This window comes from Nicotiana sylvestris, chromosome 7 (genome assembly GCF_000393655.2).
Source record: "Nicotiana sylvestris chromosome 7, ASM39365v2, whole genome shotgun sequence".
Classification (NCBI taxonomy): domain Eukaryota; kingdom Viridiplantae; phylum Streptophyta; class Magnoliopsida; order Solanales; family Solanaceae; genus Nicotiana; species Nicotiana sylvestris.
The window spans coordinates 53,522,988-53,538,549 of record NC_091063.1 but is presented as its reverse complement, the minus strand read 5'-3'; the positions used below and the strand labels follow the sequence as shown (position 1 = coordinate 53,538,549).

At 37.4% G+C, this 15,562-nt stretch overlaps 1 protein-coding gene across 1 annotated transcript; it reads left to right on the top strand.

Moving 5' to 3' along the window:
- The first annotated feature begins 11,052 nt into the window (after positions 1-11,052).
- On the top strand, positions 11,053-15,113 carry LOC104249583 (leucine-rich repeat receptor-like serine/threonine-protein kinase At1g17230). Its single transcript, XM_009806032.2, has 3 exons — positions 11,053-14,091; positions 14,182-14,565; positions 14,822-15,113. Exons 1-3 carry the CDS (start codon positions 11,157-11,159, stop codon positions 14,836-14,838), a joined length of 3,336 nt encoding a protein of 1,111 aa, XP_009804334.1. The 5' UTR covers positions 11,053-11,156; the 3' UTR covers positions 14,839-15,113.
- The last annotated feature ends 449 nt before the right edge of the window (positions 15,114-15,562 follow it).

The window sequence follows — 15,562 nt, the reverse complement described above, 5'->3', positions numbered from 1 at the left end:
TCATGCCCCTTCTGCGCATGTTTTTCATGTGCAGATCCAGGTACTGCGACTCAGTCTTATCACCTGTGAGGCGAGGCGAGTGCTCTAGAGACTTCGAGGTACATCTGTCGCGTCCGCAGACCGAGGAGTCCATTTCTACTCTAGCTTTTAAACATTTGCCCTTCTGTATTTCGTTCCCTTGCTAGATATTCTAGGGTTAGACATTGTAGATATCCAAAGGCTTGTGATTCCGTGAGTTTCCGGGTTTTGGGATAGTGTACTTGGTTCTGAGAAATGTTGTGTTGTGTATGCCGAGCGATACTTTTAAACACTGTTTTATCACTCTTCATTCTATTTTAATTTGTTTTTATTCCGCACTTTAGTTATCTTCCGCAATTTAGGCTTACCTAGTCGTAGAGGACTAGGTACCGTCACGATGGTTCACGGAGGGTGAACCCGGTTCGTGACAGGTAGAAGCTACACATGCATTATTTGGGCCAGTATGTGTTGGGCTCGAATCCATATTTTTTGCCCCTTGTACATGTAGCCCATAGTCAGTTAAAGGAGCAAATTTATTAATGATTTCCTTGTTGGGCTGGTCAAGCCCATGTATGTTAGTGGAAGAAAACCGGCCCAAGTGTGGTGCGGTAGGGTTAGAGGACTTACCTGGTGACGGTTGCGCCGGTGGTTGCACTGCTAGTGGACCCGTCGTGTTCATGGTGGCTTTGGATGGTTTGTATGCAGAGGTCACTTTTCTTGGAAAAATGACTGTTTTCCATTCACTATCAGGTATTCTGTGAGTGTTTGGCATCGTATAGGAAGGTGTAGCCTGGTTGTTTGGAGCCTGTTCTGATGAAGCATGAGCAACAGAAGGACAGCTCTGCTTTGCATGACCAAAACGTCCACAACTAGTGCATAGCATATTAAGTCCCTCATATAGGAGTGTTTGTCTATGGTTGCCTATATGTATATGGGTTTTCAAAGGTTTTTCTAAGGGTACTTCAATGCAGATACGTGCATGTTTTCCCCTTGTAGTAGCTGAAGTACATGTATCTATTTTTAACAATTGTCCCAATTTCGAGCCAATTCGTTGTAAGATTTCCAAATCATAGAATTCCGTTGGTAGTTCAGAGAGCCTGACCCAAATAGCCGAATATGTAAGCTATGTGGATGAAGCTATGAATTTGGGTTCCCACTTGCGTACCCGATAGGAAGTGGTTTAGGATGAACCATGGACCTCCATGTAAAGCCTTTAATATATTTTCTTCTTTCTGAAATTTGACAAGGAAGAAATCTGATCCCAGGTCAATGATAGGGAGGTCTTCAGTAGGTTTCTATAGATCTATCAGCTTGTTCCTTAGTATGTGGTGGGCTATTCTCCTTCCAAATAGCTTTATTATTATCGAATATTTTCAAGGTTCATATAAACATGATTTGTCAGTTGAAGTAACGGGGATAAAAGTTCGTCGTCAGCAGTGTTGTGGTTGATTTCATCGGATAGGTCAGGTGTAAGAACTGTACTCTGCTGGTTGCTTATTTATGGAGAAAGGTATTTATTGGATAGTAGTGTTTGAAGGAAGGTTGTTGGCTTGGAGTTTACGTTAGTATCGTCTATTTGCATAGAGGCCAGGTCGGGTGGTTCGTCGATTGGTTGATGGGTTAGCAGTTGGTTATTTGGATCATTCATAGTTAAATTTAGGATGTAGATGTTCGTTGGAGGATGGTTGTCAATGGCTGGAGCAGAAGCGTGAAGGGAGAGAGAGTGTTACATTGTCGTCTTTTTTTTCTTCTTTTTTTCGTGTAATGGTTCCTTTTGCTTTAACTTGGAGTTAGAGACATTCTAGAGGAGACTCCCCCTTATCAAAGCTGTTGCAGAAATTGAGAATAAGGCGGAGTAAGGGATAGGGAGTGAGTATTGTCTATTGTTTTATTTGTATGCTCCATCTAAGTCAAAATGAGTTTTTTTTGGGTTTCTCGTCTCGTATTCGATATTTATATTAAGACTTGATTAAATCCGGATTCATATCGGGAAACCCCATATTAAGGGTAAAACACTTTCTAACAAAGACGACTCCAAAATCAAAACGAGTTGGTCCATTATATATAACAGTACTGACAAAATAAACCCTCATTTAATTTCTACCATTCTAGAAGAAACTCGTTGCACCAATTGAAAGTTTGCTTTTACTGTGAATAATGGGGGCTATCATATCGTTCACTGTTGTATGTAACCATAAGCATCATCTAGTCAAAAAGAGAGAGTACATAATACAGCAAATCCAGATTCCAGCAACATAAAATTATTCAGGTCAACCTTTGTGACATTTTGTTTTTAAAATAATTGTTGGTGAAATATTTTCAAATATTAGACTACGGAATACATAAGAATAAAGTTTTACACAAAATTGACAATCTAAAGTACATTTTCAATACTAACAAAACAATAATAGAAACAACAAAAAGTAGAATCAAGATATATATAAAAAATTAACAAATGTATGAAAATAGTCCTAAGAAAATGAGGCTTCTGAAAATTAAAATAGAAAAAAGTGGTGTAGAATTTTAATTTAAAACTATTGAATAAACATACTTACCTTGCTATACTTCATACTAATTGGAGGTAATTTTTGACATCTTGAAATTGCTCCTATTGCCTTTTTTATTTAAAAAATTCCTCCAATGAATATCATATTTTGAGCTTTAATTTGCTTAAGCTCAAGGGGATACTCTATCTCAACACGTAGGTGAATGAGATATTACTTTTCGTAACACAAAATGTCAGGCGATTAAGTGAAATTTACTCAAACCTCAAATTAGTCCAACTTGATGCATCTTTTGGATAGACGTCCAAGACAATTTTAAATCCATTAAAACATGGGTAATAACAATCCAAATCGTAAGTATTTTCATAAATATAACTCAATAACCCAAGATAAGATTTATGACTTTGCATGATCAACTCTTCATTTTTAATCATCTCACTCTCACTCTCAAGGGTCAACATCAGAGGCGGATCTAGAATTTATTAATAAACATAGGTGCACCACTAAAAAAGTACAAAAAAAATATTAAGTGGGAATCAATTCCTATTCTTTAGCATAAATTACCCAATATTCAACCAAGTGCACCATTCAATCTTTTGGAATATGAGTGCCAACAGATAATATTAGACTAATTCTAGAAAATACATACATAAAAGACCTAATTTGCGATGAAACTATGGGTTCACGTGCTCTCTAATTAGGGTTATAAATCCGACCCTGGTAAACACGATCGTTGGATTTCTCAATTTGCACAAACCCTTTAAATAGGAAGCAGCACAGACTTGCGCATGCAGAAAGTGCTAAAGAAAGAAGAAATATACTGAAGAAACAACTAACTTTTGGAAGCAAATAGAGGAGGAAAATAGAGCCGCAATATTCCAGAGCGGACCACATATAATTCAAGAATTGTATTACATATAAACAATAGTACTATTCCGCTGTGTAGTACGATATGAATGACATCACCAACACAGTTCAGTCGTATTAACAAAAGTCTTTAACACAACAAGCATGTTCAATTATATACTTTTCTTATTGCTATTCTTATCATTATTATTATTATTATTATTGTTTATAACATTGTTATTATTATTGTTGATTGTTGTTATTATTATTGTTGAAGTTTGGCAAAATGCCAAAGTCCCACATCGGTTGGGAGTTAAGTTTGGGGGGGATTTTCCCCCTATAAAAGAAGGCCTAATGTTTAGGATTGAAACACACCTCTCATTTGCCTTCTCATCTGTTTAAGGCATTTGTATCTTCTCTCTTTAGTATTATTTCACTTGTATTTTTGGAGTGGAATAAAATATTGGTTGTGTCCGAGGAGTAGGCAAAATTAGCCGAACCTCGTAAATTCTGGTGTTCCCTTTATTGTTGCTTTATTGTCTTATTTATTATTTGGTGGCTGTCATAATTTTTGGTATAGTAGTTGTGACTTATTCACACTATATACATTTGGCTTCCGCAACAATTGGTATCAGAGCCAAGGTACTGTCTAAGTATGCTCTGTGGTTGCAGCATAGTCTGATCTTCCACATCAGAAAAGATTTATCTTGGTAACTGAGTCAAGGTTCTGTCTGAGTATGCTCTGTGGTTGCAGCTTAGTCTGATCTTCTACACCAGAAAGGAAATAATCTTGATTTGTGTCGTCAGCTATTAAATAATATTTGTGTCAAAGATGGGAGACAATAAACAAGAAGAATCTACATCAAGTGTCAACAATACATCATCATTGGCATCTTCGCTTATGACAAGAATTGTGTCAAATGCGAAATTTGCGGTAGAAATATTTGACGGGTCCGGACATTTTGGGATGTGGCAAGGCGAGGTTCTAGATGTCCTTTTTCAACAAGGGCTAGATCTTGCTATTGAAGAAAAGAGACCAGATGCTATTGGAGAAGAAGATTGGAGAATTATCAATCGTGTTGCTTGCGGTACCATTCGATCCTACCTTGCTAGAGAGCAGAAATATCCATACACAAAGGAAACTTCTGCAAGTAGATTATGGAAAGCACTGGAGGATAAATTTTTGAAGAAAAACAGTCAAAATAAATTGTACATGAAGAAGAGACTGTTTCACTTTCACCTATGTTCCTGGTACCACGATGAATGAACATATCACCAGTTTCAATAAGTTGGTCACAGATTTGCAAAATATGGATACAACTTATGATGATGGTGACTTGGCCTTGATGTTGTTGGCGTCACTTCCTGATGAGTACGAGCACCTTGAAACTACTCTACTCCATGGAAATGACGAAGTTTCTCTCAGAGAAGTTTGTTCGGCTTTGTACAGCTATGAACAAAGAAAGCGAGAAAAACAGAAGGGCGGAGAAGGAGAAGCACTATTTGTGAGGGGTCGTCCTCAAAGTCAAACGAGGACAAAGAAGGGAAGATCCAAGTCAAGATCCAGACCCAGCAAAGATGAATGTGCCTTTTGTCGAGAAAAAGGGCACTGGAAGAAAGACTGTCCGAAGTTGAAGAATAAGGCCAAACATAACAATGGAAAGGCCATTATGGATTCAAATGTAGCTGATTGTGATGATTCAGACTTCTCATTAGTTACAACAGAGTCATCAACATCATCAGACATATGGTTGATGGACTCGGCTTGTAGCTATCATATGTGTCCCAACAGGGACTGGTTCGTGGAATTTCAAGAAGGAGAATATGGAGTCGTCCACACAGCGGATAACAACCCTCTTACCTCATATGGCATTGGTTCAATACGATTAAGGAACCATGATGGAATGATCAGAACATTAACAGATGTTCGATATGTACCGGATTTGAAGAAGAATCTCATCTCTGTGGGAGCCCTAGAATCAAAAGGGTTCAAAATCATTGCAGAAAATGGAGTGATGAGAGTATGCTCCGGTGCACTAGTGGTAATGAAGGCTAATCGGAAGAATAATAATATGTACCGCTATCGTGGCAGTACAGTTATTGGGACAGCGACAGTGACATCCAGTGACGACAAAGAGGCAGAAGCAACCAAGCTATGGCACATGCGCTTGGGACATGCTGGAGGAAAATCCTTGAAAACTCTATCAGATCAAGGATTGTTAAAAGGAGTAAAGGCTTGCAACTTGGAGTTTTGTGAGCATTGTGTCAAAGGGAAACAGACAAGGGTTAAATTTGGTACAGCGATCCATAATACTAAAGGCATTTTGGATTATGTACACTCTGATGTTTGGGGTCCTTCCAAAACACCTTCATTGGGTGGGAAGCACTATTTTGTAACCTTTGTTGATGATTTTTCTCGAAGAGTGTGGGTGTATACAATGAAAAACAAAGATGAAGTGCTGAGAATTTTTCTCAAATGGAAGACGATGGTGGAGAATCAAACAGGCAGGAGGATCAAGTGTATTCGCACAGACAATGGAGGTGAATACAAAAATGATCATTTCAATAAGGTCTGTGAAAATGATGGCATCGTCCGACACTTCACTGTTAGACATACACCACAACAGAATGGAGTGGCAGAACGTATGAACCGGACCTTGCTGGAGAAGGTACGGTGTATGTTGTCCAATGCTGGCTTGGGCAAAGAATTTTGGGCTGAGGCAATTACATATGCATGCCACCTCATTAATCGTCTACCATCTGCTGCTATTGATGGCAAGACACCATTTGAAAAATGGTATGGAAAACCTGCTGTAGATTATAACTCTTTGCACGTGTTTGGCTCAACTGCATATTATCATGTGACGGAGTCAAAATTGGATCCAAGGGCAAAGAAGGCTATTTTTATGGGAATTACTTCTGGAGTCAAAGGATATCGCTTATGGTGTCCTATGACAAAGAAAGTAATATTCAGCAGAGATGTTACCTTTGATGAATTTGCTATGGTAAATAAGGTAACAGAAGATACCAAACAAAATGAAGGTGCTTCTAAGCAGGTGGAGTTTGAGGGAAAATTTATTTTTCCTACACAAGAAGCAGAGGAGGAAACAAATGAAGATTACCCTCTGGAAGGAGAGCCAGTACAGGAGATTCCAACTCAGGAACCTCAACAACAACTTGAATCAATAGCAACCAGCAGGCCAAAAAGAATAATAACGAAACCTGTTCGTCTCATAGAGACGGTTGCTTGTGCAACCTCAATTGTAGCTGATGATGTTCCTACCACTTATAAAGATGCTGTCCAAAGTTCAGAAGAAGATAAGTGGAGGATTGCCATGAATGATGAAATACAGTCCCTTCATCAGAATCATACATGGAGATTGGCCAATCTCCCGAAGGGAAAGAAAGCAATTGGGTGCAAATGGGTATTTGCAAAGAAGGAAGGATTTCCTAACCAAGTAGATGTTCGCTACAAAGCAAGATTGGTGGCCAAAGGATATGCTCAAAAGGAGGGAATTGATTACAATGAAGTGTTTTCTCCAGTTGTAAAACATTCCTCCATTAGAATTATGTTGGCTTTGGTAGCACAATTGGATTTGGAACTAGTTCAGATGGATGTAAAAACTGCGTTTTTACATGGAAACTTGGAGGAGGAAATCTACATGACTCAGCCAGAAGGATTCAAAGTTGCTGGAAAAGAAAATATGGTATGCAAACTTGAAAAATCGTTGTACGGATTGAAACAATCTTCTAGACAATGGTACAAGCGATTTGACGAGTTTATGTTGCGGCAAGGGTACAAGAGAAGCAAATACGATCATTGTGTGTATTTGCGCAAGCTTAAAGATGGTTCCTTTGTATATCTTCTCCTATATGTTGATGATATGTTGATAGCTTCCAAGAATTCAGAAGAAATTGATAAATTGAAGAATCAACTGAAGAAGGAGTTCGAGATGAAGGATCTGGGTGAGGCAAAGAAAATTCTTGGCATGGAGATAATTAGAGATAGACGTTCAAAGAAACTCTGTTTATCTCAGAAAGAATATTTGAAGAGAGTACTACAACGTTTTGGCATAGATGACAAGACTAAGCCAGTTAGTACTCCACTTGCTCCCCATTTTAAGCTAAGTACTACTATGTCGCCAATGGATGAAGCTGAACGAGAGTATATGTCAAAGGTACCATACGCAAATGCTGTTGGTAGCTTGATGTATGCAATGGTTTGCACAAGGCCTGACATTTCACAAGCTGTTGGAGTTATTAGCAGATATATGCACAATCCAGGGAAGGAGCATTGGCAAGCTGTGAAGTGGATTCTACGGTATATTCATAATACTGTAGATGTCGGGTTAGTTTTTGAGCAGGAATACAATCAGTCTGTAGTTGGATATTGTGACTCAGATTTTGCGGGTGATCTGGACAAACGAAGATCAACTACTGGTTATGTGTTTACTTTTGCAAAAGCACCAGTTAGTTGGAAGTCTACTTTGCAGTCAACAGTTGCTTTGTCTACAACAGAGGCAGAGTACATGGCTATTACAGAGGCTGTGAAGGAGGCAATTTGGCTTCAAGGATTGCTAAAGGAGCTTGGTGTTGAACAAAAAGGTATCACAATTTTTTGTGATAGTCAAAGTGCTATTCAATTAGCGAAGAACCAAGTTTATCATGCAAGGACGAAGCATATTGATGTTCGGTATCATTTCGTACGAGAAATCATAGAAGAAGGAGGAGTCACAATGAAGAAAATTCATACTACGGAGAATCCTGCTGATATGCTAACTAAGGTGGTGACTGCGATCAAGTTTCAACATTGTTTGGATTTGATCAACATTGTTGAACACTGAAGATTGAAGATGAAGACACAACCAAAATTTGTTATTGAGAGAGAATTGAAAATGTGGAATTTTGCCAAGGTGGAGATTTGTTGAAGTTTGGCAAAATGCCAAAGTCCCACATTGGTTGGGAGTTAAGTTTGGGGGGGATTTTTCCCCTATAAAAGAAGGCCTAATGTTTAGGATTGAAACACACCTCTCATTTGCCTTCTCATCTGTTTAAGGCATTTGTATCTTCTCTCTTTAGTATTATTTCACTTGTATTTTTGGAGTGGAATAAAATATTGGTTGTGTCCGAGGAGTAGGCAAAATTAGCCGAACCTCGTAAATTCTGGTGTTCCCTTTATTGTTGCTTTACTGTCTTATTTATTATTTGGTGGCTGTCCTAATTTTTGGTATAGTAGTTGTGACTTATTCACACTATATACATTTGGCTTCCGCAACAATTATCATATACTATTGTTGTATTATATTTTGTGTGCTCTTGGAATATGACAAAAAAAAGCTTCCACGTTTGCTTTTATGATATACTTTGTGCACAATATCATCGATCGATCAATCTTATATTATTGACTTTCTATGTAAGATTACTAATGTTCAGTAATGGTTAACATGAATCATCCGACTTGGTTCTCACTTTTATCAATCCTATGAAGTTTGAGTGTTTGAAGGACGGATAAGGTGTATTGATCAATATACTTTACATACCCCATTGAGAAAATTATGCGAAATGATCATTTGCCATGTAAAAGATTGTAGTAGAAACTACTAAAAGTTGTACCTAAAAATACTTGGCCTAAAGTAACGACTAAGTGCTACACCAAAAACTATTTAACTCATCAATACTATTTATTTAGCCTAAAGGAAGATCACACCAGAAAACTAAAGGAAGTAACCTCAATACGACAGTTTAACTTTCCCCCTTACCTTCAAAATTTGGTCTAAAATATTTATTGCTCTGGAAAAGTGAAAACCAATCAACTTTTTTTTTTTCATTCCAACATTACTATACTAAGACGGTATATAGTCATTAATTACTCATTTATGGAAAAAACAAGGTAATTTAATCAAATATCATATATTAAAAGTGGTATCAAATGATTTTTTTAATAGGTGTGCCAAAACTTTAATCAACAAATAAAAGGAAGGAGTAAAAATTTTGCTAAAAATAATTTTAACTATCTAAATAATTATTTAAAAAATTAATCCGAGTCATCAATCACGAGTGATGGTTAACTGAAAATTTATTTGGCATCATTATGAGACGAGATTGTTAGAACTTTTGATGTGTGCCTACCATGAGAATACTGATTCTTAGCTGATTAACTGAAAAAAGTATTTGAGATGAGACAAGATTGTTTGAACTTTTTAATTAATGTGAACGAATTCTTGTTCTGCCAAACCCATTACTGAAAGTTTGGCTTGTGGTGGTAGGATACAATGTAACAACACATTACGTTTTCCAATTCATCCACCCACTACTAATGGGGTATATCCCTTACCTGACTATAGTCTTTAAAGATATCATGACGTTTGTAGACTACTTCCAATTTTCCAACAGGAAAAAGATAAACGACAACCAAAAAGTTAGTCAGAAAATTACTGTATAGTCGTTTTTAAAATAATAGCTGAAATATATATATATTTTGTATGTTATATGTAAAATTATACAAATTTTTTATATATTTTTAGTTACCGAATGTAAATAGTTTCTGGCGCGAGCTAAAAGTGATAATACCGTGAAAAATACGTCTAGGTCGTGACCTGTTGGTCAATGAAGTAGTTGAGAACCGTAATGTTTCATATTCAAATTCTAGCTGAGACAAAAATATTAGATAGTTTTTTCCATTTGTTTGAGACTTGGTGGATAGAGTTACGTATACAACCACCTTTTACTAAGGGTGACCACCCTTCATCAAAATATTAAATAGTTCCACTCTAACACCTTCACTTTATATAAGTAAAATATTGATTTTAAATTTATATAACATATATTGCATACCTTTTGTAGGGAAATGTTTTTCACCGTTCAAATTTGAATGCCTTGGGGAAATTTTTTGCTTCACCATTGAGGGGTGAAGAGTAACAATCTCGTGAAATTAGTCAAGGTGCTCGCAAGCTGATTCCAACACTTTGAATATAAATAAATAAAATTTGAAGGAACAAAAAGAAGTTGAAATCCCAGGAATCCTAGTGGGCAAGAATTTCATTTCATTTGATATAATTCCATATTGATAGGCTTAGAAAAGTTGGGTAAAAGATATATCCAAGAAATTTTCATGACCAATCTCTATCTCACTTTATCACAACAACACTTAGATAGTATAAAGCAACAGACTATTTGGGACCAAGTAGAGAAAGAAATGATGATATTTAGAATTACAGGAAGAATAAGAGGGAGAAGAAGAGGAGGAGCTGGAATAAGCAAAAAGATGATGAAACAAGTGGTTAAGGAGTTATTACAGAGTACATTTAGTAGTTGCATTCATTCACATATCACACTCACATGTACTACTGCTACTACTTCCATTCTTTCACTACTGTAAAGTTGTACTAGTTGACTCTCCTTTCAATTGTGACTTTTGGCTCTCCATCTCTTCCTTCTTTCCTTATCAATCAATCAACTCCTTTTTTATGTCAATTTTCTTTCTCCTTTTTTATCCTCTTATTTAATTTTCTCAGGTATTTATTATAGCTAAACCCCATTTTTGCATGTCAAGAATTTCATGTTTTCATTTTTCTTCTTGAGTTTGGGGCTCTAATTATATAATTTCCTTATTATGGGGCCTGCAATCTCAAACTTGTTTAATTGTATCTGTTTCTTGGTCTGCCATTAGCTCGGCTACAACTTTTTGAGCATTGCCATGCTAACAAGTTCCATAATTTAATCCATAAAAATTACTACATGACTTCAGCAAACTAAAAAGCATGTCATTGATGCTTTTTATTCTTGGAAATGGCAAACCATAGGAATTCTGCTATTCAACAGCATTTGCTTTTGGTGTTGTTGATTCATTTCATTGCTACCCTTGGTCAATCTTTAAATGAAGAGGGGCTTATTCTTTTGGAGTTCAGAAAATCCCTCAATGACCCTTATAACAATCTTGAGAGTTGGAATTCTTCAGACTTGAGTCCTTGCAATTGGAATGGTGTTGAGTGTAGCAAAAATGGTCAGGTGATTTCTCTCAGTATCGATCGCCTCAACTTAACTGGTAGTTTATCTTCAAGCATTTGTAAGCTTCCGTACTTGACTAAATTGAATGTGTCAACAAATTTCATTTCTGGCCACATTCCTGATGATTTTGCACTGTGTCAAAGTTTGGAAAAATTGAACCTTTGCACCAATAGGTTCAATGTGGAGTTTCCTGTCCAACTATGCAATATTAGCTCCCTTACACAACTTTACTTATGTGAGAATTACATTTATGGTGAAATCCCTGAGGATATTGGAAACTTGTCACAACTTGAGGAGCTTGTTATTTACAGTAACAATCTCACTGGAAAAATCCCTGATTCTATAGGTAAATTGAAAAGGCTTAGAATTATCAGAGCAGGTCGAAATTATTTGTCTGGTCCTATTCCTGCAGAAATTAGTGAATGTGAAAGTTTACTAATTCTTGGGGTAGCAGAGAATAGGCTAGAAGGGTCTTTTCCAATAGAGCTTCAAAAGTTAAAGAGTCTCACCAGCTTAATTCTTTGGGCTAACTTTTTCTCTGGTGCAATTCCTCCTGAGATTGGAAACTTCAGTAATTTAGAATTGCTTGCTTTGCATGAGAATTCCTTCACTGGATCACTTCCTAAAGAGATTGGAAAGTTAACTAATCTGAGAAGGCTTTACATTTACACCAACCAGTTAAATGGAACAATTCCATGGGAATTAGGAAATTGTTTGAGTGCAGCTGAGATTGATTTATCTGAAAATCAGTTGAGTGGATACATTCCTAAAAGCTTGGGCTTACTTTCTAACCTGAGGTTGCTTCACCTTTTCGAAAACAGACTACATGGTAAGATTCCAAAGGAGCTTGGAAAGTTGAAGTTGCTGAAGAATTTGGACTTGTCTATAAACAAATTGACAGGTAGAATTCCATCTGAGTTTCAGTATCTTGAATTCTTGGAAAATCTACAACTTTTTGACAATCAACTCGAAGGTCATATTCCTAGATTTATTGGCCTCAAAAGCAACCTCTCTGTCGTGGATTTGTCCAAGAATAATCTTGAAGGAAGCATACCTTCAAACCTTTGTCAGTTTCAGAAACTAACATTTCTGAGCCTAGGGTCTAACAAGTTGTCAGGCAATATACCTTATGGCCTAAAAACTTGCAAGTCCATAGAACAGCTAATGCTAGGAGATAACCTGCTCACTGGTAGCTTCTCAGTTGATATCTGCAAGCTTCAGAACCTTTCTTCTCTTGAGCTTTTTCATAACAGATTTTCTGGAATGCTACCACCCGAGGTAGGTAACCTTAGAAAGTTAGAGAGGTTGCTATTGTCACGTAATTACTTTTTCGGGCAAATTCCTCCTGATATTGGAAAACTTGTGAAGCTTGTTGCTTTTAATATCTCCTCCAATCACTTCTCTGGTGAGATTCCACATGAGCTAGGTAATTGTATAAGGCTCCAGCGGCTTGATCTTAGCAACAACTTGTTTGCTGGAATTCTCCCGGGTGAACTTGGCAATCTAGTGAACCTGGAACTGCTTAAGCTATCTGATAATGAGTTTAGTGGACAGATACCAAGTGGCTTAGGTGGACTCGTACGACTTACTGAATTGGAGATGGGAGGGAACTTTTTCTCTGGTAGTATTCCGGATGAACTTGGCCAACTTGGAACTCTGCAGATTTCTCTCAATCTCAGTCACAACGCTCTGAATGGATCAATTCCTAGCAACCTTGGGAACTTGCAAATGCTTGAAACATTGTACTTAAATGACAACCAGCTTATTGGTGAGATTCCAACTTCAATAGGGCAGTTGATGAGCCTGATAGTATGCAATCTTTCTAACAATAACCTTGTCGGATCAGTACCAAATACACCTGCCTTTAGAAGGATGGACTCCAGCAACTTTGCTGGAAATGTTGGGTTATGCACATTGGATTCTAGCCATTGTGATCTTTCTCCAGCCCCTTTGATTGCACCAAATTCAAGCTGGTTGAATCATCGTTCTTCTCGAGAAAAAATAGTTACTGTTGTTTGTGCAACTGTTGGGACGATCTCTTTGATTTTCATTGCACTTATACTTTGGGTCATTAGAGGCCGCCACAGGACAACTTTTGTTTCACTGGACAATCAAGTAAAGCCTGATTCCTTGAATGATCAATACTTTCCACGAAAAGGGTTCACATATCAGGACCTTGTCGAAGCGACTGGTAATTTCTCAGACAGTGCAATCATAGGAAAGGGAGCTTGTGGCACTGTCTACAAAGCTACTATGGCTGATGGTGAATTTGTTGCAGTTAAAAAGTTGAAGTCCCGAGGAGAAGGGGAGAGCGTTGATAGCAGCTTCCACGCTGAATTATCTACTCTTGGAAAAATAAATCACAGAAATATTGTAAAGCTATTTGGTTTCTGCTACCGCCAAGATTGCAATCTCCTCTTATATGAGTACATGGTAAATGGAAGCCTTGGCGAAGTACTTCACGGGAATAAGCCTACTAGCTTGTTAAATTGGAATACCAGGTACAAAATTGCACTAGGAGCTGCTGAGGGTTTAAGCTATCTGCACCATGACTGTAAGCCACATATCATTCACAGGGATATAAAGTCGAACAATATTTTGTTGGATGAACTGCTGGAGGCACATGTTGGAGACTTTGGCTTGGCAAAGCTAATTGACTTCCCTTACTCAAAATCCATGTCTGCGGTTGCTGGTTCATACGGCTATATTGCCCCCGGTAAGACTGGTTTTTAGTCACTTAATGATACTCTTTATTCAGCAGTCCATAGGTAGAGAAGTTGACTAGTTTCTTGATTTTCTTTTTCAGAATATGCATACACAATGAAAGTGACAGAGAAATGTGACATATATAGTTTTGGGGTTGTTTTGCTGGAATTGGTTACTGGTAGGTCTCCAGTTCAACCCCTTGATCAAGGAGGTGATTTGGTGACTTGGGTGAGGAGATCAATTCAAGAAGGAGTGGCAATATCTGAGATTTATGACAAAAGGCTGGATCTTAGTGTGGAAAGAACAAGTGAGGAGATGTCGTTGGTTCTCAGGATTGCTCTTTTCTGTACCAATACATCCCCTGCCAATAGGCCTACAATGCGAGAAGTGATCTCGATGTTGATTGAAGCCAGGGAATCTGTTAGCACTTCACCACCATCTCCAACATCAGAAACTCCTCTGAGTGAGACTGATGCAAAAAAAGGTGCATAAATACAATTTCCTCTATCTCCTTTCCATTTCATAATTCTAAATTTAGTTAACCATCAAAAGGAATTATTCAATATTGAGTGGATGTTCACAAAGGAAAATAGCCAAATCACATACATATATACTTACTAACAGGAACCAGTTTGCATATTCAGTGGCATTTGTGTATTCATGTTTTTCATCTCTGATAATTTAGATTCAAACAGTCATCCTCAGAGAACTAAAATGCAAGCACATTATTTTATTTGCAGGTTCTGCGGAAACATAGACCAATATAGAAAATGAGCTTGCAGAAGTTGTGCCTGTCTCAAGCTGCCAAATTCTCCCTCATTGATTTTAAGCAGAATAGAGTAATAGAGTTAGAAGCATCTCATTATTCATGTACACAACTACACTGGTATCATACTCCCCCCCCCCCTCCCCCTAATAATTCTTGAAATTTCTTATCTATTTCTCTGCTGTCCACATCTGTTATCCGTCTGCACATTAACTGCCTAATTGTAATCACTCCTTAAGTTACTAATCAGTTGGTTACTTCTGAAAGCTCCTATTACCAGATTCGGCATTCTTGGTTATGTTTTTTCTGCTTAAATTAATAGATAGTATAATTTTGACCATATCTGACGTAACATTTATGACAAAAGTTCCTTTCAAGTAAAGTATCATTGAGACTAGTCTTGCAACTTGTAACTGGAAGAGAGATCTGCCCAGGAAAAAAGTACAGTTTGACCTATGCTACCTTACCTTCATTGGTACTTTTCTTTCTTGTCTCACTTTGCATCGATGTGAATGTTATGTTACTAAGGCAAGTTAATAATCATCCAATGTTTGAAGGTTTGAGGTAGACTAAGCGTATGAAATTACCTTGATTGCTATTTATACAGTTACTAAATTGGTGTCTCCAGTCTGCATCAATTTCATCTACATGCTAAATTAACAACACATCCCCAATCATCTGAACATCTTACTTGAGCTATTAGTTCCATAGGGAG